The 25633-nt window shown below is 42.2% G+C and overlaps 1 protein-coding gene and 1 pseudogene across 1 annotated transcript; one reads left to right on the top strand and one right to left on the bottom strand.

The window, feature by feature from the left end:
- Window positions 1–3186: 3186 nt before the first annotated feature.
- On the bottom strand, window positions 3187–14611 carry Cox16 (cytochrome c oxidase assembly factor COX16). Its single transcript, XM_075947578.1, has 4 exons — window positions 14366–14611; window positions 10024–10095; window positions 5681–5743; window positions 3187–3424 (listed from the first exon to the last, which is right to left on the bottom strand). Exons 1-4 carry the CDS (start codon window positions 14432–14434, stop codon window positions 3308–3310), a joined length of 321 nt encoding a protein of 106 aa, XP_075803693.1. The 5' UTR covers window positions 14435–14611; the 3' UTR covers window positions 3187–3307.
- A 9457-nt stretch (window positions 14612–24068) lies between these two features.
- LOC142834715 (aldose reductase-related protein 2 pseudogene) lies at window positions 24069–24963 on the top strand (annotated as a pseudogene).
- Window positions 24964–25633: the final 670 nt, after the last annotated feature.

The following is a 25633-nucleotide window of genomic DNA, read 5'->3' as shown; positions in this document are numbered from 1 at the left end:
AGACACCAATACAAAATTCCAGCCCATAAATGCAGTCACCCAGATTCAAAAGGGTTATGTAATCTGTGTAAGGTCACAGTTTATAAATAGCAGACCTGAGAGTCCGGCTGACGTCCACTAGTCTCACTGTATTCCACATGCAACTGCTACTTATGGAACAGTCTCCTAAACAGTGTTAGTAAAACACTACCTGACCAAGTAATTTAATAATAACTGTTGTTACTACTAAGCTTTCCCTGATTTGTATTAATAACAGCTAATGACTATCGGCTATTTTCTCTGTGTTGGCCATTGTTCTAAGAGCATTATACAACTGAACTCATTTCAAACTTATGACAGTGGTACTGGCATTACTATCCCTGATTCTACAAGAGGAGGCTGAGGAGGTAAGTAGTTCAATTTTGCTAAGATGGTAATTCCTATTTTCATTTAACCTGTAGAATAGCATCTTCCTTGCTATGGTATAGAGTAGGAACAAGCTTATTTTCAGAAGATCTGGGCTTTGGGTGTGTTAGTTTATAGGAGAAAAGGGCTAATGTCTCTATGCATTAGTGAACTCTGGTATAAGGGAAGAGCGGGGGTGCTGTATATGAGCAAATGAAGATCCAGAAACAGAAAAGATAGAATCCATCAGGGGTCCAACTAAGATGAGACAAGAACAGGGTACCAGGAGTAGTCCAACACAGAAAGGGTTTTATGAGGAAATTTTGTTAAGAGCTTTTCTTGAGTAGACAGTGTAGAGCTGTATAAACTTTCCTGGTCTCTTCCCTATTAAATCCTGGTAAGTTTTATGTTGCTACTTTGTGTTAAAACCCTAATTTTAGGATAGAGAGCTCAAAAGACAATGTAGAACGCAACCCATGGCTTCGACATAAATTGAAATAACCCCATGTGCTCTCGAAGGCAAAAGGTATTAAGCATTTTGGAGAAAACAAAGAAAAGACTTTCCACACATGTATATCTTTAAAAAAAATGTATTTATTTGGTATAGAGTGTTCTGTCTGCATGTTTGCCTGCATGTCAGAAGAGAGTGCCTGATCTCATTACAGATGGCAGTGAGCCACCATGTGGTTGCTGGGAATTGAATTCCAGACCTCTGGAAGAGCAGCCAACGCTCTTAACCGTTGAGCCATCTCTCCAGCCCCCCCCCCACATGTATATCTTAAAAATCATGTTGTACACAATTTTTCACAGACCTTGAAAGAACAATACTCAATTTCATATGGAAAAACAAAAAACTCAGAATATCTAAAACAACCCTGTACAATAAAGGAACATTTGGTGGGATCATCCTGACTTCAAACTCTACTATAGAGCTATAATAATAAAAACAGCTTGGTATTGGCATAAAAACAGACATCTGGAACCAAATAGAAGGCCCTGACATTAATCCACATACCTATGAACACCTGATTTTTGACAAAGAAGCAAAAATGGTACCATGGAAAAAGAAAAGCATCTTCAACAAATGGTGTTGCCATAACTGGATATCACCATGTAGAAGATTGCAAATAGATGCACAAAACTCAAGTCCAAGTGAATCGAGGAACTCGGTGTGAAACCAGTTACACTGAACCTGACAAAAGGGAAAGTGGGAAGTAGCCTTGAATGCACTGGCACAGGAGACCAGGAGCACACAGTTTGGGGGATTGTGGCAGGTGACCTTTACTGTCTGGATGGTTGTGAATGGATCCCAGACGCCAAGCATCAAACTCTTTACACTGGTGAATTTTGGGATGATTTTATTTGATTGTGACTGCGCATGCCCTGGCTCTTCCCTCACGGAGGAAGAAAGGATTTAGCTGTTTTCTTTAGTTTTGTTCTTGTTTCATCTTCCAGGAGCCCATGGTTAGAGACACTTTGGATATTTCAGAGACACTTTGGATTATAAAGAGGCTTTGAACTTTGAAAGAGTCGATATTTTAAAGACTGAACTTTAAAGACTGAAATTTTTAAAGACTGGGGTCTTTACATTGTCATATTAATATCAGTATGACACCATGGAAGAGCAAGACAGGCTATGGCTTAGTAAGTGCTGTATTCGTGTTGCAAGTTGACAGGGGGTGGATATTATGCTCAGTTTTCATGTCAACTCTACACAAGATCAGGTCATCTGGGAATAAGGAATCAGAGTTGAGAAAACGCCTCTGTAATAATTGGCCTGGAGACAAGTCCGCAAGTCATTTTCTTGAGTGACGATTGATGTGGGAGAACCCAGCCCATTGTGCTTGACGGAAGAGCGACCCTGGGGTTTATAAGAAATGAAGCTGGGTCAGCGATGGGGGCAAGCCGGTAAGGCATGTTTCTCCATGGGAGGAAGGGAAGGAGTGGAAACTGGGATTGGTAAAAAAGATAGTTTGTTTTCTTTTATAAAATAAATTATAAAAAAAAGAAAAGTAACTAAGACAGTAACTTTGAAATCAGTTTGTCATTATCCACTAAATATCATTCTAAGATTACTAATACTAATCTGTTGAAACAAACTAGAAGCCTGGTAGAGGGAAAAGTAGGATGTTTTGTTATTTTGAGGAGCAGTGATAGTGGGGCTATCACAGCTGAAACTCCAGGTATTTAGAGTTCAGCATTATAACCACACGGGGTGGAGGGCTGGGCCTGCCTAAGCAGAGGTGAAAGGGGAAAATGAGCTGTTGGTTTAAGAACAAACCCTGCCTTCCCTCCCACTTCGCTGAGGAATCAGACCACAGCTTATCTCACAGGCAAAATAGAACTGACTTCCAGCCCAAGCCGCAGGCATCTGATAACCTCCACGAACGTGGCCTATCTTCCTACCGGCATGCACTGCACTTGCACATGGATTCGGTAAATGATACAATTTCCTTAATCGGCTCAATGGTTTCAGAGGCTGCTTTATGACGTGTTAGGAATAAAAGACAGACCATTACTAGATTATGACCACTTATCAGTTTAACATAAAGTCACAATTTTATTGGGAAAATTTGGATCCCAGCCTTTGATTTTCATCAGAATCCAAAATAATGTAGCAAAATGTACTAGTGGTTGGTAGCGAGGGAGGATGTGTGGCTCGTTATGGTGGCAGGAGTTATGGCTCGTATGGTGGTCACATTTTTACTAGGGGGTGCATGTGTGTGTGCACGTGCATGTGCGTGCGTGTGTTCAACACTGCTCCTTTCATCTGCAATCAGACTGACCGGGAAGCATAAAGACTCACATTTGACTTTTTAATCGAAACATTCTGCCATTACATTACTCACATCCAAGTCTGTACAGGTCTGGGATCTTCTTCCTAGTGGAGTACAGGGCCATTTTATTGAAAAGCTGAGCACAGTCAGGCTGCCTTAGGCTTAAGAGTTTCTGGGTTTTGTCCTTGGAGGAGTTCAGGATCTTCCCAGGGCCTCGGGCCTCGAATATTCTTCCAGTCTTCAAAAGTGGAGTCCTTTATTTTCTATAGAACCATGAAGTTAAACACATTAGTACCAATGCCCAGGGGCTTTGGATGAGGCATCGCTGAGGGCTGAGTAGGGAAGGAAAACCCAACAGGCTCCCAGACAAGTTCAGGAAATAAACCAACTCCAAAGCAAGCTCAAGAACTTCCTGAGGTTCAGAACTCTCCTGGCTTGCTGTGGAGAGACTTCACATCTACCTTTCCCCATAAGGACAGACTATTACTGACAGAAGGCGTCTACCCTCTGTTTCTAGGAGCACAAAGAAGGGAGGGGCTGGGCAAAGAAGAGTAGACAGGAAACTGCTCTAGCGTAGCAACAGCTGAAGGGCTGGTGTGGGTCACCGCGGACAAGACCCTGACATCTTCACATGAAAGAAAAGGACCAAAGCTCCTTCTTCTGTGCCTGAGAAACGACGCTGGGCTTCAGATTGAAGCCACTCTCCACGGGCAACCTGAGGGAACTCACTCATCAGCGAGCAAACTACCCAACTACACTTTGGAGCATCCCCACTTCACGTAGTCTCGAATGTCTTGAGTACAGGAAGAAGGCAAGAGAAAAGGGATGGACGGAAAAGGTCCCTTATCCTCTCGAATGGTCACTTCTATACACCTGCCTCTGGCCTGGAATAACTAAGGAGGGGAGGAAAAGGGCTAGGAGAGATCAAGGGACAATTTAAATCCAAACTTGGAGAAAATGATCTATGTTTCTCTTGAGGTTTAGATCTAAGTATCAACTAGGTTATCCGCTCTTTTACTGACTATGCAATCTTTAGCATGTAGCAAGGCCACCCTGGCATCGACTCTTCCCCACCCCCTGGAAACGGGGTTTCTCTGCATAACAGCCCTAGCTGTCCTGGAACTCACTCTGTAGAACAGGCTGGCCTCAAACTCACAGAGACCCGCCTGCCTCTGCCTCCCAAGTGCTGGGATTAAAGGCTTGCACCACCACCACGTGACCGGCATCGACTCTTATTGTAAGTGATTGCAAAAGGTGAGACAAAATATTCTATATTTGGCTCTTAACTCCTATCGTTTCTTCAGAACTACAAGGAAAATCTACTCCCAGATAAAGCCTCCAGAACATCACTGCCCAAAAGCAATTACTTCTCAAGCAGACAGTTCAAGGTTTTTACCAAATGACAGGAAAGCAGTAAATGAAAGCATTTTTCTTGAAAAGTCAGGATCACATATATGTGGATGTACAAAATGCTATTAATTTAGCAAATAAGTATTTTCAAGTATGGTTATGAAACTATCTAAACTTTAGGACATTTAGATTCTCAAGGTAGTAAAAGGTCTTTTGTGTAGTTATTTCTGTTTTCTTTTTTTTTGAGATATCGTCTATATAGCCCAGCCTTGAACTCACTATGTAGCCTAAGTTGGCTTTTAAACTGGCAGCAATCCTAGTGCCGCAGTCTCCCCAAGCACTGGAATAACAAACATGGGCCACCCGTCCTGGGAGAAGGTGTTACTAGAGCAAGCCACTCTCCAGATACATCAACATACATGTGCTCACGGGAATTTGAAATAATTCTTAAGCTGTGAGCCAAGGTTGGCAGGACAGAGTCATGAGAACATGCTGTCTTTAGAGGTCATATACAGGAAGAACTCCTGGTAGACAATCTGTAAACCATGCAATTGGCTGAACACCAGGCTATGCGCATGTGCTAGGCATGACCCAAGCCTCCCCCTAACACCCAGCTGCCACAGGACTGAATGAGGAGCCTAAGACATAGTGAGGAAAGCGTCGGGGGTCGGGAAGCCAGGGCGGGGGATGGGGTGGGGTGGATAGGGGCTCCACACCCCACCCACCAGAGTGCAGACCTCTCCTCAGTACTCACTGCTCCTGACACCCAGCTAAGACACTGAAAGGCCACTGTTGCTCAAGAGTTAAGCTTACTTGAGGCTCACCACGCCAAATTTAAAACCAAGCCTGAACAATGCCCTGGCACAGGTGTTACCAAGTTACCAGGCCCAGGAAACAACAGGGCTTGTCCCCAGATTCCCCTTTACAGAACAAACCAAGCAACAAAGAGCTTCCAGGTTTGGAGCAGCTCATATTTGTAGTGCTCCATGGTGACATTTACCTGAAAAGCTATAATCTCCAGCACTTCCGGTTCGAGATCTTAGGTAATTTACCAAATGTCACACAGTCAGATTAAATTTATTCTTTCTTCACTACTGATTTATCTTAAGAAATAGAACCAGTGATGACTAGTTAGATTGTTACAAACATAGAATACTAACATACCATACCTCATATTCTGACTCTAAAGTTATTTTATTTCCTTTCAATTTTTTTTCCAATTCGGGATCAACCTGTTGAAAAGGGGAAAAAAACCATATGTTACTAAATTCTTTCACATTCATTTTTCACTTTATTTTGTTTTCATTTTTTACTTTTAAAAGTCACAGGTGAGCTGAAGCCTGGTGGCACATGCCTTTAATCCTAGCACTGAGGAGGCAGAAACAGGAGGACTTCTGTGAGTTTGAGGCCAGCCTGGTCTACATAGTGAGTCCTGAGCCAGCCAGGGACACAGTGAGACCTTGTCTCAAATGAAGTCATAGGAAAGCTGGCTGGGACAGTTCAGTCCATTGAAACCGTATGTGGAAATCTCTCCTCTCCTCTGTGGTAATTAGGACACACCGCCACTAATAGCCACCAATGCACACTGAGCATCGGTACTAGACACTTGACACACCATCTTGTTTAATGCTCACAAGACCTGTGAGATAAGCGTGAACTTCATCCTCATTATTACATGTCAGGAAACCTGCAGACGCTTAAGTACCTTGTGAAAGATGCGTGTGCAGTGCTGAGCACCGGCCTTCTGCCTCCAGAGCAGCTTTAGTCACCAGCCATGCAGATTTTGTAGCACAGAAATATTTAAAGGGCTACTATATAACACACTTAAAAAATGAAAGAACCCCTTCCACGGATCAAACGAAGAGCAAGCAATAGAATATTTAGGGTTCCACAGAGGTCCACTGAAGCGCATACCTGCTACCTGCATGTCACCAAGAAGAGTGACAGTGAAACAAACAGGAAATGGACCAGCTGCGTCTGCATGACTAAGAGCAGCCTGTGAGCAAAGTGCTGAGCTGGGGGACAATCCCAGGACTCCGTGATACGTAGATGGAGACAAATGACACAGATCCAAACAAGGTATGTTAGGACAAGCAGATCCAAAAACCCCAGCACAGGCATGCCTGAGAAGCCAGAATTACATCAGCACTACTGGTCACACGCCATTTCTGCCTTATCAGTAAACATTATCCCATTGTACATTTCCATAAGCTACTTTCTTGTGCTTCTATTTCCTGTACAAAGTAAGAGTAAAAAGGGATCCAATGATGTCAAAATAATTTGTGAAACAAGAAAAAAAATCAAATAAAATCAAATAAAAACTCAATTAAGTCTTCAGTTTAAGGCGCAACAGAAAAAAAAAATGCCACTATAATAAGAGGGTTTTCTAAGAGCTGAGAATTGGAGCTGAAACCCATTTTCCCCTTGGCTATACTTGCCAAGCCAGGAACAAGTACAGAATCATAACCAAGGGTTAGTGTGACAGCCAGGTAGCACATGGTGCTCTCAGATATGAAAACTGTGGAAAAATAAGGACAGAAAGTACAAGGATTATTGGAAAGGTGTATTGGAAAAGGGGAGAGGAGAAGGGGGATAAGGAAGGGTTCTAGGGGAGCCAACATTCACAAAGCACATTACATACATGTATGGAAATGCCACGATGAGGCTTATCACTCTGTGCAGTTTATATGTTAATTTAAAAATAAGAGGAGCCACAGCTGGAAGGCAGGTAGATGCAGCTACTGGGGGCTAGAGAAATCATCACACAGGGCTATAGTAACAAACATAGAAAGCAAATGACACATGACAGAGATCTAGCGCCTTCAAAGAAATTACTACATTCTAAACTCCATAAGACAGGTATACAGCTAAGCTGAAAATCTCTGGAAAGTAGAGGTGAGCTTCCTGGATCCTAACTGAAAGTCATGTAGGGTCAGGTCTTAAGAACAAGCGCAAGGAAGAGATACACAAGGGCTGACTCCAACTTTAAACAAGCCAGGCAGGACCCGGCTCACACCCAAGTGTTAAGGGGACCAGATTCCGCTCTACCACTTAGGGAAAAAAAAAAAGATAAATTGTTTCTGAAGGAAAGCAATACCACCTAGAACATCTACAGCTACTTATAAACAATAATCAATATTTAACTGAAAATGATTATAAGACATATTCAAAGTCATAATCATATGGTCAAAAATGAAGAAAAATTAAATAATTATATCCTTATAAAAGATGGGCCTTTTGAGTAATTATAATTCATAAAGAGTTTAGAAAAAAGGGATAAAATGTAACATTATGGAAAATTTCTCTAGAGTACTGAAATACATAATAAAGAATTAAATGAACAGCTGAGAAGTGAAAAATATGTACCAAATCACAAAGTCAGAGGATGGGTTTAGTAAGAAACCGAATTTAACAAAACACAGATTTAGTGATGAGAAGATAAGACATCAGAATCCAGCGATGGGCATATATACAAAAAGAGTTAGGCTCTTAAAGCCCATGCACTTACACATAACTTAACAGATCACGCAACAACTCTTAACAGCCACCTGCAGCTAGCCATAGTTTAACAGGAACATGCATTCTGTAGCTCTTGTAGCCCTTGAACTTAGGCCTAGTTTAATAGTACACTCTATGGACTTTAAAGTCCCAGGTAGAAAGCAGAAAGAAAACTAGGGGCGGGGGCATTTTATAAAACATCAACCTTTTTGTTTTATGCTTCCCTTTTCTTTTGCTTAAAATCTTCAAAGAATAAAATGACAATTTGAAACTCCATTTCCCCCCTACGTTAGACTGCCTAAGAGTTAAGGAAAACATTTCTTGCTTCCATGATTCAATGTCTCTCTGTCTCTCTGTCTCTCTGTCTCTCTCTCTCTCTCTCTCTCTCTCTCTCTCTCTCACACACACACACACACACACACACACACACACATTGGGCTGCAGGTCAAACCCAGGACTTTCTGCGTGTTAAGTAAGTGCTCTACCGCTGAGTTCCACCCCTAGCTCAAGCTACCACTGTGTATAATAGAATAGAAAGGATGACCCATGATAAGACTGAACAAGATCAACTTTTGTTCACCATTAAGCTATATTTAGTTCTACCTTTCCTAATCAGAAAAACGTAATTTTAAAAAGTAGATCAGTCAAAGTATAATAAATTAGTGCGGTATGCACAAGTTAACGCAACAATTACTATTTGAGGTTAAGAATTGGTATTTTAAGATGAACCGATTTAAGACTGATTTGTAAGTACTTGTCTGTCTTGTACTGGATATGTGAGATCCAGTCTTCTTATGTGTTCCAATCCCTGTATCCAATATGAATGAAATAAAATTTATGCCCTGGCAATGCTGAAGCATGGGCAGCCTGTATATGGTGGTTTGGTTGAACTTGTCCATATTGGGTTTCATGGTCTAAGTCGATGAGGACAACTGACCAGGTCTCTTCCTCAAAGGGGACCAGATCTCATTACAGATGGTTGTGAGCCACCCTGTGGTTGTTGGAAATTGAACTCGGGACCTGTGGAAGAGCAAGCAGTGCTCCTTACTGCTGAGCCATCTCTCTAGACCACCCAACTGCAATTTCTTTTGGCATATGGTACAGTAGGCTATTTTGGCTATTTAACTCCCTAATCCAGCTGTCGGTGTCCTTTTCATCTGTCATTATAGTAACAGAATTATTTAGCTTTCTTTTCCAGTGATGTCTGGATCATATAACACTGCTATTACAGTTATCCTTATTTTCATTGTCTGATCTTAAAAATAGGGCCACAATATTTACATTAAATATTAACATAGTAGTATCTTATAACAAAGCACAATGGATAGGCAAGTCAAACTGTCCTATTCACAAGTGCCTTACTTAAAATACACACTTAGTCATATTACGTGGTGTGATGTAGCAATGGAGGGTCCATTACCAAAGTGAACAATGTCTGTATTGGCATGTGATGATACATTACATATCACTCAGAAAAACCTTCACATATCAAGTATACGCTCTCTCTCCCCAAATTACAACATATTTCTCAATGAATGAACCAGAGTTCTCATGTAACTATATGGCATAAATTTGACAGTGAATGTCTAATTACAGAGGACGAGAATCCTAGTTTTGTTCTGGAATGGCCAACTGACTGTATGCAAGATAGTATACATTACTGGCATTAAAATAAAATACTGAAATTATAATTTAGAAAAATAAAATGAAGTAAGATTGTTCGTTCATGTTCTTTACTCCCTATAAATCCTAAAAGCAACTACATCTGAGAATATTTTGGGGAAGAAACAATGATATTACAAATTCCCTAGTGAATACAAAGAACTGCCACCAAATGCTATATATGGTTCGCTTTCATGGCCTCATTAGTGATATTTTAAACAAGGGAAGGCTCAAAGATCATCTATTGGGTTTTTCAAGACAGATTAATATTGCTAAATGAAGTGAGCATAGAATTCTTCTAACCAAAAACCATACACTCGGACACAAGTCAAACACCAATCACAGTTCTTACCTTAATCTTCACGGCATCATATCGAATCTGTGAAAATTCACGCAGCCCGAAGGAACCTCCAACAACCAGCAACTGAAACAAAAGAAAGGAACAGCTGTATGAAATAGAAGGGCAGCCTCGGCCGAGCTCATTCAGTTAACAGAGCCTAAGACAGAATATAAAAAACTATCTAAAATTATTACTATCATTTAAAAGTAGATGTGGTGGGGTTGTCCTCAAAGGCATTCCAGGGACCCCTGAAACCTGTAGCATGAATAATAAAAACCCAGAGACAGAAATTAGGGTTCAACCTGAAATAAGCAAAGCAAAGCAGCCAACCACTAGAAAGCCCTTTGACCTCTGTCAAATCTTCAGACGGAAGGGGCGAGAGAGATTCTGTCTCCACGAATCCTCAAACTCCATACTACACTGAGTTACTTCTCTTCCTCTTTGTATTCCTCTCTCCGCCCAGCCATATCACTCCTGTCTCCAACTCCCTAGTACTGGGATTAAAGGTATATGATCCCAAGTGCTGGGATCACCTTTGTGTGACCTCTGCTTCTCTTTTGGACGGATTCAATCTTGTATACCCCAGGGTGGCCTTGAATTTACAGAGATCCACCTGCCTTTGTCTCCTGGGATTAAAGGTGTGTAACACCATTCCCTGGTCTGTATGGCTGACTAGTATGGCTGCTTTACTCTCTGATCTTGTCAGGCAAGTTTTATTTATTAAAACACAAATAATATACCACTACAGAAACCTGGACAAATACTAAACCCTAAATACATTATGTATTTTCCTATACATATATACCTTTTTATCAAAGTTTAATTTTCAAAACAGGTACAATAAGATTAGCAACAATAACCAATAATGAAGTACAACAGTGATGATATATTGTAATAAATGCCATGTAAAGCTTATGAATTATCCATACCTGGAACTTTCCATGTGATTTATTTTCTTTTCTTTACAACAACTGAGACACAATAAGTGAAACCTCAGTAATGGAGGCTACTATGCTATGCTGGAAAATTTATAGTAGATTTTTACTGAAGGCTATACATCAACCCTACATATGTTTTTGACTTTTCTGATTTGCTGGGTTTCTTTCTTTTCTCTTCTTTTTTTTTTTTTGAGACAGGGTGTGGTACTCTGAATAAGAATGGCACCCATAGGCTCATATATTTAAATGCTTAGCCATCAGGGAGTGGCATTATCTAGAAAGATTGGGAGGTGTGGCCTTGAAGGAGGAAGTATGTCACTGGGGGTGATCTTTGAGGTGTCAGAAGCCAAAGCCTGGTGTCTCTCTCTTCCTGCTACCTGCAGATCCAGATGTAGAACTCTAGGCTATTTCTCCAGCAGCACGTCTGCCTGCATGCTACTGTGTTCTTTGCCATGATGACAATGGACTAAACCCCTGAAACTGTAAGCAAGGCCCAATTAAATGTTTGCTGTGGTCACGGTATCTCTTCACAGCAATAGAACACCAACTAAGACACAGCATCTCATTCACCAAGATAGCCTTGAACTTCTGATCCTCCCGTTTCCAAATTCAAGAGGAAATAAAAGCACACCCAACTAAATGATAGGCTACTCTTAAGTATAAGGTTTAGAGTGAAGCTGTCTACATACCTAAATTTCTGTAGAGAGTTTATGTAACCTTAGAAAGCAAACAAACAGAAAACTGATTGGTCAACTAACTGATAAGACCAAGTTAAAAAAAAAACCTGCAAATGTCTAACTCTAACCAATTAAGTTATTTTTGTAGTGTCTTTGTTTATAAATATTCACTGTCATTGACTTCTTCGGGTTCTGAGTGTGGCTCGATTCATGAGCCTTCTTTGCTCACACAAAATCGGTAACATTTGTTTGCTTACAGCTTTTTATTTTTAAGATTTATTTTCTCATTTGAGTATGTATGCATGTGTATGTGCACATGTCTGTGAATGCGCAGGTGCATGTAGGTGCCTGTGGAGGGCAGAAGAGAGCATCAAATATCCTAGAGTTGGAGCTTCGGGCAGTCACAAGCAGCCTGAGAGAGGTTCTGGGGAGCACTGGCCCTCTGAAAGAGCAGCAAGGGCTCTCAATCGGGAGCCACCCCTCCCACCTGTCAGGTTTTTCTTTTAATACTATCACTACATAGGGTAAACCTAGGAATAAAATGCTGGCCTTGTCTGTGGAGAATTTCTTTCAGTTTTATGATTTTGAAAAGTTGAGCATTTGGAAGGCATTGTCCTTTTTCTTATCATGTGATAAAGGAGTCTTGGAGTGTAGGCCACATTTCTCAGTATGCAGAAACTCTTAAAAGAGATTTCACACTGCCACTGCTATTTTACCAGAAATTGAACTGTAATTCTCAGGCCAGAGAAGCAAAAGCTTAGCCATTAGGGGGAAAAGGTTGATCCCTATATCACTGATTAAATAATTAAAATATAAAGAGCATAAAACTATGAGATATAAATTTAAAATCTGAGGTTCATAAAAGTAACAAAACTTCACAGTTGTAACTTTGAAACTTCTCACAAAAAAAGAAAAAAAATAAACGACCAATTCAGAACCAAGAAGGACAACAAATGGGGAGAGCATCTATGATGTGTGTTCAAAGATGGGGGAGGGGGAGTAAAAAGCAAAACAAAACAAAACCTAGCAGTTGACATAGAGTCTCTGTGTTCACTAGATCAGGGGCTCAGTTAGAGGATCTGCCTTAACTTGATGCTTTCTTCTCTCCAAGCATGCTCTCGCCTGCTGTTGCCTCTCTTGCGGTCTAGAGAGCCACTTCTCAGGTTTTAGGGCTCTTTATCTTCACCCCCATGATTTTTAGATAAGTAGCAGCCACAATAAGAAGCTTATATTTAACAATTATACATATAAAATATTCTTAGCTACTTTAAAAAAGAATACTACTTTGGATTACACAAGACCAATACTATATCAGGCTATCTTTATACATACATATAACATGCAATTGTGTTATACATACATATCAACATGTAACAACAATAATTAAAGACGCCATGAATTTGTGAGGGAGAAGAGGATTGCAGAAGTTGGAGGGGGACAGGTAGGGGGTGGAAATGATGTAAATACAGTACTCATCTATGAAATTCTCAATATATATAATTTTTAAATAAAAACAATGCTATTTCACATAAACACTCTAGAAGTGAGTGAGTGTGTGTGTGTGTGTGTGTGCGCGCGCGCGCGCGCGCAACAAACAGAAAGGAATAACTGGTTAAACTTCTGTGGGGTAAAAGATCAAAATGAATACATCATCTGCAGATGTTGCTTTTGTTACATGCTGGAGGTTTAATTTGCCAGTGCACACCTGATTGTGGTATACACCTGATTGATTATGGTATGATAAAACAGAAAAAGAAAGCCTCAGACCTCAAAGGAGGGTTTCTCAGATTGGGTGGGCACTGAAAGTGCTCTTTGTTTACCCAGTGGAAGAACATCTGACTGGAAAGCGAATTAGGTTTAGAAGTTTTATCCAGACAGGTCCAGGGTATGTGTCTTCATAACACTTGATGTGACCACTTAAAAACCGACTGTGAAGGGGTTTCCTTCTTGCTGATCAACTCTGAAAATAGAGCAGGAAATCAAGTCTACGCAGAAAGCCTTGCCTTTAGGGGTTGTTTAATTTTCTGCTTTCTTTTTGTCTTTCACTAAGTTCTTGACTTCTTATTTTGAAAGGGAAGAAAATCAAATTGGTTCCCATAGTGACAGACGGGTGATTCCAAGTCAGCGACTAAAATCAGTGTTTCCGAACCGCAGAGGAACTGCAGAAAACAAATTTTACCCATGCCTTATCTACACGAACTGTTGTCGTTTCTCTAAGAGCTAATGCTTATCCTGAAACTCTTAAAGCTGACTGCATAGTTTCCTAAAGATGAAAACAAAATCCACATACATCAAAGATGACTAAAAATCTTATTACATTTCTGAAGTCAGCCTCTCTCTTTCAGCACTGCTTAAATACAAAAGCTGGAGATTCACCTGTGCCAATTGCCACACCAAAGTAATAAAAGTATATTTAAAAGCTTTAATATGATATGGGCGGATATTAAAGCAAATTAACTTGTCGACGATCAAACAAAAATTTGAACATAATTACTGGTGCTCTGATTGGTTTTCTGCCAACCTCAACCTTCAACCCCAGGAAACGGGGACAGTGACAACACGCATGTTCATGAAGGGAAAGAGAGAACCCTTCTGCGTGTGAACCAGGAAAAATCTAACATCTCTAGCAGCCCCTTCCTAGCACAGGCTGCAGCACAACGGCACCAGTCGGCGAAGGTGGCCCCGCCTCTCCAGGAAGCCCCGCCCAAGCCCCGCCCTGCTCGGGCCGCAGCCACTCACCAACATGGGGACTCCGTAGCGAAGGGTCTTGTTCTTGCGCAGAGCGCGCAGCACGGCGGGCCCAACCATGGCAGAAGCTGTGGCCGGCTTCGCTCCTTTGGAGCGGCCCCAGAGCGATCCCTGGAGTCCAGCGGCCTCGCCCGCCTCTCAAGCGAAGTTGTAGACTGAACACTGGCTTTGGGCGCGGAGTCCTCGCCCGGTAGGCCTCCGCAAGTCCGAAGTAATCGAGTCGTCCTAACACACTCCGGTCCCCCACTCCCCGGAAGTCGAGGCCTCTGAGTTTTGGTTCCGGGACGCCGGGGACGATTGGATTTAAGCTTTGGAAAACCTGTAATTCTCATAGTCTGGATCTTGACTAGTGCCTTCTGGCCTGATAACTCAGTTAAGGGGTATGGGTGTTTTTCCGAAGCTAATACAAGGTAGTGTGGGTAATTCAGCAGATGAAGACTTTAAATCGTGGCTTAAGTTATAACCTAACCTTTAATGTTAATACAAGTGCAATGGCCTGTAGTTAATGAATTCCTGTTTTCCATGGACTAAGCAACTTTACGACCTGTTTGTGTGCTTCTGGATGGCTCAAGGAACATGGAGACGAAAAAGAAAAAACAGACCATCTAATGGAGACACCAACTAAGGTCTAAAGTAGGAGAGCTTGGGGAAACAAAACACCCACTGTGCCATTTTCCAGGCTGAGCCAGAGAAAACCTTTCAGTCTGCCCTTGCCTCTCTAATGCCACTGAAATGCTTCTGGTGTCGCCTCCCAAGTTGTCTCCACAGGAGAAGCTCCTTACCTCTTTAGGCTAAGGACTATGTGGGGGGGCGGGGGGGTTAAAAGAGGGGGGTAAAGGGGAGAGGGAGTGGCTGTGAAATTAACCTTCCACACCACCGGGAGACGGGTTAATACATAATGATGATCAGATTCTCTTGGCTGTGCCTCCATGCGTCACTATTTTTTGGTTGTTTTAACAAGCTTAAAAACTTGGGTCTAAGCCGGGCGATGGTGGCGCACGCCTTTAATCCCAGCACTTGGGAGGCAGAAACAGGTGGATCTCTGTGAGTTCGAGACCAGCCTGGTCTACAGAGCTAGTTCCAGGACAGGCTCCAAAGCCACAGAGAAACCCTGTCTCGAAAAAAAAAAAAAAAAAAAAAAAACAACTTGGGTCTGGTGACGTTTTCTGGAGTGGTGGTATGGTTTGGTTTTTTGTTGTTTTGCTGCTGTTCATTCCATACTCCATCCAGGAAGACATAATATTCTTATTGAATATGCCTGAATTTCCACACCTTCAGTATGCACCTCCTGGGACGCAGTGCTTGAAGTTCACTGTACTCTATAAATAGGCAACATGAATTATTCCCTCAGTGCTCCCATAGCCTTTGACATAGAACTTGCAACACCGTGTACTGTGCCAGTTATAAAAGCATTCCCACTCTTACTAGTAAACAAGGAAACAGGAAGATAGCAACAATATTTCAGAGTTTAAATTTCAATATTGCGGGGGTGGGGGTGGGGGGGAGAGACATCACTTGCATTAATCCAAAGGAAACTTTGATGTGTCCAGGACAGCCTTTATAAAAGTAAGGCTTTGTGTTCATCCCTTTCCTCCCTCCTGTTTCTGCACTTGACTGTGGAAGAAACATGCAGGTCTGGGAGTGAAGTAGTAGAAACTGAGAGGCTAGAAACACACGTGGGAGTATTAGAAGTGTGAAGATTTCTTGAAAAGAGTCGAGCAGAACTTAGGATTGGAGGAATAGGTTTATAATAATAGGGGTGCTATAACTTATGGATGGGGTCTTCTTGAGATTTATTCTTTTGGGCTGATTGTACTGGTCCCCCTGGCACCAGAGCACAAGCCGAACAGGTGGACTTATTGCACCTTGCTTTGGATTACAAACTTCTGTTGTCTTAAAAAATCTTGTCCGTGCAAAGATAAAACCATAAGGGGAGATAAAACTTATTTAAGTTGTTTTGGTTTGGTTTGGGTTTTTTGAGACAGGCTTTCTCTGTATCCCTGGCAGTCCTGGAACAAGATCTGTAGACTGGGCTGGCCTCAAACTCAGAGATCCACCTGCCTCTGCTTCCTGAGTGCTGGAATGAAAGGCATTGGCCACCACCACCTGCTTACATGATTTATGAATATATTGTGATCTGTATAGCACTTACATATGGCATCATCTTATTTGTTTCCCTATGACATATCAAAACCCATGCAATGTTACTTAAGTGTATTACTTCTCTCTTCATCGGAAGTTAGAAGTCAAGGAGCCTGGCTCCCAAACTCTGGCCCTTTTCTGATCTCCTCACTATGTACAAGATCATCTTTCTAGCCATTCTCCACCAAAGCTCTGCACCCAGCTAGTAGTTTCTAATGGGTTTAATCCTATACATATATTTTAGATAATACTCTAACCAGAAGCCTGTTATCCTTTTCATATAAGGTATCTATCCAGATTCATAAAGGGTAACAGGCTTCTCAAAGGTCACACTGTCAAGTAGTAGAGATATTAGTAGATATTTTCCAAATATAACTTCTTATAGAATTGACTATTACCTCATTGAAAGGGGCTTCTATGGACATTTCATGGATCCTCCCCAACTTGCAGACTGTTTTGTTTCAGTCTTGTAACCCTTAAATTAGAGCCTTAATTCCTAGAATGAGAAACAATCCCATAGATTCAAATGTTGGAATATTTGGTTCTCAGTTGGTGGAACTATTTGGGGAGGATTACTACAGGGGACTTGAGGAATTAGCTCTTCCCTTCACCATTCAGGCTCTCAGGCTTGGTGGCAAGAACCACAACCCCAAGCCATCTCACTATTCCTTTCCCAATGTCTCTGTCTCCTCTAGAGACTACTAAAATCTACTGTAGGCCCTATCACCAGCTTCTGATTTGAGCAGGTGAAGAATGGGACCTATGGTATGTTTTCCTAACGAGATACCAGGTCATGCTGAAACAGGGACACTTTGAGGATCTATGATCTATCTTCTTTCCCTAAACACATTTTGTCTTCAAATTTTAAATCACGGTGGGAGGGTTTCTGGTACATTGCTAAAAACTGGGAACCATAGCTTCATTCTGTAATCCCTACATCATGAGGCAGGAAGATCCATCTTATTTAATTTAAAGGCTATCAAGTTATTGACAGTTAACTGGAGCATCTTCCTTCTCTGGAAGATGAATGTGAGATTTGTTATATGCCAATGGTGAAACATTATTTGTTAAGCTTTAGTTTTTACATGTATTTATTTTTGTATATGTGTGTGGGTGCCTGTGTCCTATGGTGCTGTGGGCATGTGGAAGTCAGGAGACAAAGGAGGAGAGTCTTTTCTCTCCTTCATGATATGGGTTCTAGGGATCAAACTCAGATTGATGGGCTTGGAATCAGGCACATTTACTCGCTGAACAATCTCACTAGGCCTGAACATTTCCAAGCCAAGTGTTTAGGTACATGCCTCTAATTTTGGCATCTAGGAGGCTGAGGCAGAAGGACTGCGGGAGGCCAGTCTGGGCAACACAGTCACTTCCACATAGGTTTGTCTCAAAACAGGGCAAAAACTTTCCAGAGAAACATATTTAGAAATATAAAGACAAGTTTGATTCTAGAGCAAGTCTCATGACTAAGTTTTTGCAAATAAAAGCATTACAAAATGGGCCAGTGTATATGCATATTTTCTGTTAAGTGATTGAGTAACATCTGTTGTCCACAACTGGCTTTTAAAAATTGATGAGATATCACTGTACACATTTCTTATAAAACACTGATCATCTAAAACAAACCTACCTAACTCAAAACAAACTACTCCCTGAAGTAATCACTTGAAAAATCAAATGTTACTGAGTCAAGCCCCCACCCTCATGCAGATTGGTTACCAAAGCATTGAGTAAAATTTATTCACAATGTAGTTTATTCACATGGTGACAAGACATTAGGTCTCCAATTCACCTCCACAGGAGCAGGGTTTCAGGGTATTTCTGTGGCAAAGTGAGGTGGCCTATAACATAAGGAGATGTTACTTGAACTAATTTTTAAAGAAGGTAACCAGTGGTCTGTGCACATACAATCAAACCTCATGGCTCTTCACGGGACACTTTTCAAAAAGTTGGGATCCATGCTTTATACTTTGACTCCTTTAAAATTCTGTATTAACTGGAGACAGTAACTTCATACCTCTTAAACCCCAAATTTCCATCTTCTACACAGGGAAAATAATAGGCTCATTTTATGGAGTTTTGTTTATAGTTGTGTGTATGTGTGTGCATGTGAATGCAGATGCCCTCGGAGACCAAAGGTATCATGTCCCTTGTGTAGTGATATTCCATTTGTATTTTAATAAATAAAGCTTGCCTGAAGATCAGATGATGTGGGAGTGTCATATATCAATCTGTTGATTTCATTGGTTAAAAAAAATAAACTGCTTGGCTGGCCCTCATAGGTTAAAACATAGGTGGGAGGAGAAAACAGAACAGAATGCTGGGAGAAAGAAGCTGAGTCAGTGAGTCACCATGATTCTCCCACTCCAGGAAGACGCAGGTTAAGATCATTCCTGGTAAGCCAGCTCGTGGGCTACAGCAGATTATTAGAAATGGGCTAGTCCAGGTGCGAGAGCTAGCCTAGAAGAGGCTAGATAGAAATGGGCCAAGCGGTGTTTAAAAGAATACAGTTTCCATGTAATTATTTCGGGTAAAGCTAGCCGTGCGGAGCTGGGTGGGAACGTAGCCCACCGCAGCTCCTTCAACAATCAGAGAGTAAAACAGCCCCACTGGTCAGCCTTACAGACCAGGCAGTGGTAACACACACCTTTAATCCCAGTTCTAGAAAGGATCATAAAATGAGAGGGGACAGCTCTCAAACACAGTCTCATTCTGAGATTCCTGGAGGGAGGATCACCATTTCGGAGTGAGGTCGAGGTAAGAGTCAGTGGCTGGTTGTTTTGCTTTTCATACATTCAGATTGAACCCCAATTTTTCTCTCTGAGTTTTTATTAACTATGCATCACCCCCTGAAACTGGAGTTACAGATGGTTGTGAGCTAGGCAAACTGAGTTCTGGGATTTGAACTTTGGTTCTTTGCAAGAGCAGTACATGCTCTCAACTTCTGAGCCATCTCTTCAGCCTTGGTATACTTACTTTAAACAATAAATGAGAACACTTCTATAAAGTAAATGTCCAATATAGTTCAATATTTTCATGTGAATGCTTGAATCTAAAGAGTGGGATTCTGGCCATGATTGATGCTCACTTTTTTATTATATCTTTCTTTTTTAATTTTTAAAATTAATTTTACATAGCAGTCATAATTCCCCCTCCCATCCCTCCTCCTGCTCCCCCCACTGCCCCCTAGCCCACCCCATCCACTCCTCCAAAAGGGTAAGGCCTCCCATAGGGAGTCTACAAAGCCTGGTACATTCAGTTGAGGCAGGACCAACCCCTCTCCTCTGCATCAAGGCCGAGTAAGGCATCCCACTATAGGGAATGTGCTCCAAAAAGTCAATTCATGTACCACTCTTGGGCATATACACAAGGGATGCTTAATCATACTACAAGGACACTTGCTCACCTATGTTCATAGCAGCATTATTTGTAATAGCCAGAACATGGAAACGACCTAGATGCCCCTCAACTGAAGAATGGATAAAGAAAATGTGGTACATTTACTCAATGACGTACTACTCAGCTGTAAGAAACAATGACATCAGGAAATTTGCAGGCAAATGGATAGAACTACAAAATATCTTGAGTGAGGTAACACAAACTTAGAAAGACAAACATGGTATGTACTCACTCCTAAGTGGATGTAAAGCAAAGGATAACAAGATTGCAACCCACAGCTCTAAAGAAACTAGGTAACAAGGAAGACCATAAGAGGGACAAAAAGTGTGGCATCCATACTACTACGTAGTGCAGAGCCTGAACTACGGGACTGATGTGGGAGTGTCATATATCAATCTGTTGATTTCATTGGTTAAGCAATAAAAAGAAACTGCTTGGCCCTCATAGGTTAAAACATAGGTGGGAGGAGTAAACAGAACAAAATGCTGGGAGGAAGAGGAAGTGAGCTCAGAAACCATGCAGCTCTTCTCAGAGACACCATGCTCCCCTGACCCAGGATGGACATAGGCTAGAATCTTCCCGGTAAGCACACCTAGCTGTGCTACACAGATGATTAGACATGGGCTAAATTAATATGTGAGAATTAGCCTAGAAGAGGCTAGATAGAAATGGGCCAAGCAGTGTTTAAATGAATACAGTTTGTGTGTTATTTCGGGGCATAAGCTAGCAGGCGGCCGGGGTGATGGGAGCAAAGCCCTGCCACTCTTATTACTACACGGGACCATTCGCCAGCTGGGCGAGGGCCTGGAGATTGAAACACACAAAGACACACAGACAGAGCCACGGGTCATCCTTGAAACAGGAATGCCCCCCTTTATTGTGTTCAGGGACAACTTATATAGGGATCCTTAACTGATAGCCACGCCCCAGCCAAACACACCAGAAACCACTCTCCTGCCATCAGGAACTCCTGAGGGTCTTGTGCTCAGAGCAGCTGCAAGCATAACACGTTGTTTACAAGAAATTCAGGATCTGGGGGGGTCACAGCTCCCAACACAAATGGATCATCCTGGGAAGGGGAAATAGATGAGATCTCCTGGGTAAACTGGAGATGGGGGTGGGATGTTAGAGGGGAGGAGTTGGGGGCAGGAGTGGGGAGAACATGAGGGAACAGGATGGTGGAGCTGGGGGAGGGATGAAGGGAGAAGGCAATGAAAGATCTCTTGGTAGAACCATTATGGGGTTAGGGAGAAATCTGGTGCTAGGGAAATTCCTAGGAACCAACAAGGATAACCCCAGGTAAGATTCCTACCAATAGTGGAGAGGGTGCCTGAGCTGGTCTTCCCCTGTAATCAGATTGGTGACTACCCTGTCATCATAGAGCCAAAGGAAGTAGATGCGATGATCCATAGCCGAACAGCAGGTTGAGCATGGGTGCTCACTTTCAATTCTAGCAATAGCCACTGTTAACTTTCAAAAACAGAACAAAGTGAACGTTTGTGATTTTTTTTTGCTGGCTCCTCTCTTGGAGGCTGTTGTGCTTATGTGCTCCCTCTCCATGTTACGTGCTGGTGGAGGGGGTTGGTTAACAGTGTGTCTTCCTCTCACTCCATCTTATTTTTTTTGTGCAGTTTCTCTTTAAACCTGGAGCTATCCATTTTGGCTAGACTGGCTGGCCAGGAAGCCAACCAATCCTAGGGATCTTGTTTCATCACCCAACTACTGGTGTTACAGGTGAGTGCCACCATGCCCAACTACTGGTGTTACAGGTGAGTACCACCATGCCCAACTACTGGTGTTACAGATGAGTACCACCTGCCCAACTACTGGTGTTACAGATGAGTACCACCATGCCCAACTACTGGTGTTACAGATGAGTACCACCATGCCCAACTACTGGTGTTACAGGTGAGTACCACCATGCCCAACTACTGGTGTTACAGATGAGTGCCACCATGCCCAACTACTGGTGTTACAGATTAGTGCCACCATGCCCAACTACTGGTGTTACAGGTGAGTACCACCATGCCCAACTACTGGTGTTACAGATGAGTGCCACCATGCCCAACTACTGGTGTTACAGATGAGTACCACCATGCCCAACTACTGGTGTTACAGATGAGTACCACCATGCCCAACTACTGGTGTTACAGATGAGTGCCACCATGCCCAACTACTGGTGTTATAGACGAGTACCACCATGCCCAACTACTGGTGTTACAGATGAGTACCACCATGCCCAACTACTGGTGTTACAGATGAGTACCACCATGCCCAACTACTGGTGTTACAGATGAGTACCACCTGCCCAACTACTGGTGTTACAGATGAGTACCACCATGCCCAACTACTGGTGTTACAGATGAGTACCACCATGCCCAACTACTGGTGTTACAGATGAGTACCACCATGCCCAACTACTGGTGTTACAGATGAGTACCACCATGCCCAACTACTGGTGTTACAGATGAGTACCACCTGCCCAACTACTGGTGTTACAGGTGAGTACCACCATGCCCAACTACTGGTGTTACAGATGAGTACCACCATGCCCAACTACTGGTGTTACAGATGAGTACCACCATGCCCAACTACTGGTGTTACAGATGAGTACCACCATGCCCAACTACTGGTGTTACAGATGAGTACCACCATGCCCAACTACTGGTGTTACAGATGAGTGCCACCATGCCCAACTTTTACACAGTTAATGGGTAGCCAAACGCAAGCCCTCGTGCTTGCACAACAAACACATCATCTATTGAGCCTTCTCCACATCCAGGAATTTTTAAAGAGCCGTTCTTTTAATGTGTAATAGTTTTCCGTTTAGAACTCAAAGGGACCAACATCTGGGAACATTCTTCCATTTTTACTACTTCAGACAAGTCTAGCCTATAATTTTTAGTGATGTGAACAAGAGTCTAACAAGGACTTGTCTGGAGGTTTGGGGTTTTTTTTTTGTCAACTAGTAATGGAACATACAATAGTTTAGCCACCTATGGACTGCATACAAGGCAGGGAGAGGTTCTTGAAAACCCTAGCAGCTGAAAATCCTATAGACTAGTATTTTTTTTAAACTGTATCTTTTCTGTTTTGATAAACAAAGGTTTAATTACATGCTATATGAATTTGAAACCTAAGAACAGGCTCAACCTTCTAGGTTTGCCTAAGTACAAACAGTTACAAGGTTGACAGTACTTTGACTGTATCACTATTAAGTAATCCATTACTATAAAACTTTATTAGAATATAGCTATACTTTTTGATACTCATGGTTGCTTTTACATATAAAAAAATAAAAAAAAACTGTAAGCCTAAAACATTTTACAAGTGTGTGTGTTGGGGGAGGGGGACACATGCATCTTGGTGCTGAAGTGTTGGTCGGGGACAACTTGAGGGCACCAGGTTCATGTGGGTTCCAGGAATCACTCAGGTCCTCAGGCTTCACAGGAGGTGCCTCACTTGCTAAGTCATCTCCCTCCAGCCCTTGTTACAAAGAGAGTGAGGGCCCTTTGTTTGTTCTGGCCGCCCGGCTAGCTTACACCCAAAATAATAACACAGAAACTGTATTAATTAAAACACTCCTTGGCCCATTAGCTCTAGTTTCTTTCTTTTTTTTTTATTTAACTTTATTTCATGCACGTTGGTATAACAATGTCAGATTCTCTTGAACTGGAGCTACAGACAGCTGCGAGCTGCCATGTGGGTGCTGGGAATTGAACCCGGGTCCTCTGGAGGAGCAGTCAGTGCTCTTAACCACTGAGCCATCTCTCCAGCCCCTAGCTCTAGTTTCTTATTGGCTAATTCTTACATCTTAATTTAACCCATTTCTATTAATCTGTGTATGGCTACGTGGCTGTGGCTTACCAGCAAGATTCTAACCAGTGTCCATCTCAGGCAGGAGATCCATGGCGTCTCTCACCCTGTCCTTCTTCCCAACATTCAGTTCTGTCTTCTCTGCCTACCTAAGTTCTGCCCCATCAGGCCCAAAGCAGTTTCTTTATTCATTTAACCAATGAAAGAAACACATGAACAGAATAATCTCCTACACCAAGCCCTAGTCATTTACTAGGTGACTTTTTGAGGGAAAGTTTGCTGACTTGTGATCTCAAGTTTACAGGCTGATTCTGGACTTCACTGACTTGTTTCAGCTATGAAGAAACTGACAAAAGGACAGACATCTACTCTAAGAAAGACTTCTGCAGCAATCAATGCCGCCTTTGTGGAGTTCAGTACCCAAACCAAGATGACCCTTGGGGACCTGGGACCTGGAAGTCTTCCCCTAGGCCAACCGAGGAAGCTGTGAAGGTTGCCCCTGTTGCTGGGTATTGTCACATTGACCACAAATATACAATGAGAGTGAAATGGGAGAAACAATCCAAGAGAAGATGGAAGAGAAAATTGTGAAACTGAGGGGTAGGCTCTTTATTGTCAGCAATTTGTGGACCACCTGCTTTGAGAGAAAACTGATAGTCTTTCATAAGACTTTCATAGATCTGAAACTGGATTGTCTTATTCACCAGTCACAAGTACTTCAGCCTGAAAAGGAGTTACTCCCCAAAGATGATAAAGGCAGTGTTCTGACCCGTAAAACAACATTCTTGGATGCCTGGGATGTCAGGGAAGAACTGGTAGACAATTGGTGGCTAATGGAAGCCCTGGGCATCTCCAACTTCAAGCACTTCTAGACTGAAAGGCTATAGAACATGCCTGAACTAAAAAACCGGTTATTAGCCAGGTTGAGTGCTGTCTATACCTCACCCAGGACAAACTGATCCAGTACTGTCTCACTCCAAGGACATCATCATCATGGCCCACAGCCCCCTGGGCTCTCCTGATTGACAGACCTTGGATCAAGCCAGAGGAGCCTTCACTACTGGAGAATTCCAAGATTAAAGAAATCAATTATTGCAAATGACAAGAAAACAGCCCAGATTCTGCTTTGGCTCCATATCCAGAAGAATGTGGTGATGATCTTCAAGTCTGTGAAACTAGTATCTATATGCGAGAACTTTCAGGTCTTGATCTTCCAGTTGAGTGATGATTAGCTTCAATAGAAACTTGGGACTTGCCTGCTGCCCGGACAGTGGGTATGAAAGAATATCCCCCACGATTCAGAATACTGAAGCTAAATCATCTGATGACGGTGCCAAATGGATTCTCTCCTTGTTGACATGCACCTCACTCCTCTTGACAGCCATTTAAGCCAAGTCTGTCTGACACACTGTGAAGGCCTTGTTGTAGGACAAAATCTAGGTGGTGCTATATTTAAATTCCCATGTACCAGCAGCAGACTGTAGCAGGGAAATATGATTCAGAGAAGCAAATGAACATTTCTTTCAGTAATTTGATGTGACCAAATGTTTGTCAAATGCCAGGAAATCAGGTAACATGAGGATATAAAGATAAATAATAAAAATAATAGTAGTAGCAAACATTTTTTAGAAGATGCTAACAAGTACAACAAAAGGTTTGATAAGTACTTTTCCATTGGGATTTGCCCTTCTTGAAATGCTTTCCAGAAGACCCCCCACCCCAATGCTGTGCAAACGTCTTATCTATCTTCTGGAAGAGATGAGAGGTCACGTGGAGAAAAAACTCAAGGCACTCAACAGTCAGCACTGCTAGGCATAATGAGAAACAATCTTGGACTACCCATCTATGGTACAGTCATTCAGCCAGTGGGCTGCACCTGATGCTACTAGAAGAAATAATCAC

Source organism: Microtus pennsylvanicus, chromosome 14, assembly GCF_037038515.1.
Source record: "Microtus pennsylvanicus isolate mMicPen1 chromosome 14, mMicPen1.hap1, whole genome shotgun sequence".
In the NCBI taxonomy this organism is placed as follows: domain Eukaryota; kingdom Metazoa; phylum Chordata; class Mammalia; order Rodentia; family Cricetidae; genus Microtus; species Microtus pennsylvanicus.
The sequence above is the reverse complement of the archived record's forward strand: the minus strand, read 5'-3'. Positions and strand labels throughout refer to the sequence as shown.

What these genes read in the sequence shown, in the direction of transcription:
- Cox16 (XM_075947578.1), bottom strand. Translation starts at nt 14,434, where the DNA reads ATGGTTGGGCCCGCCGTGCTGCGCGCTCTGCGCAAGAACAAGACCCTT. An exon ending in GCTACGGAGTCCCCATGTTG is followed by an intron (nt 10,096 to 14,365) that starts GTGAGTGGCTGC and finishes CTTTTGTTTCAG; the next exon opens with TTGCTGGTTGTTGGAGGTTC. An exon ending in CTTTAGAGTCAGAATATGAG is followed by an intron (nt 3,425 to 5,680) that starts GTATGGTATGTT and finishes ATGGTTCTATAG; the next exon opens with AAAATAAAGGACTCCACTTT.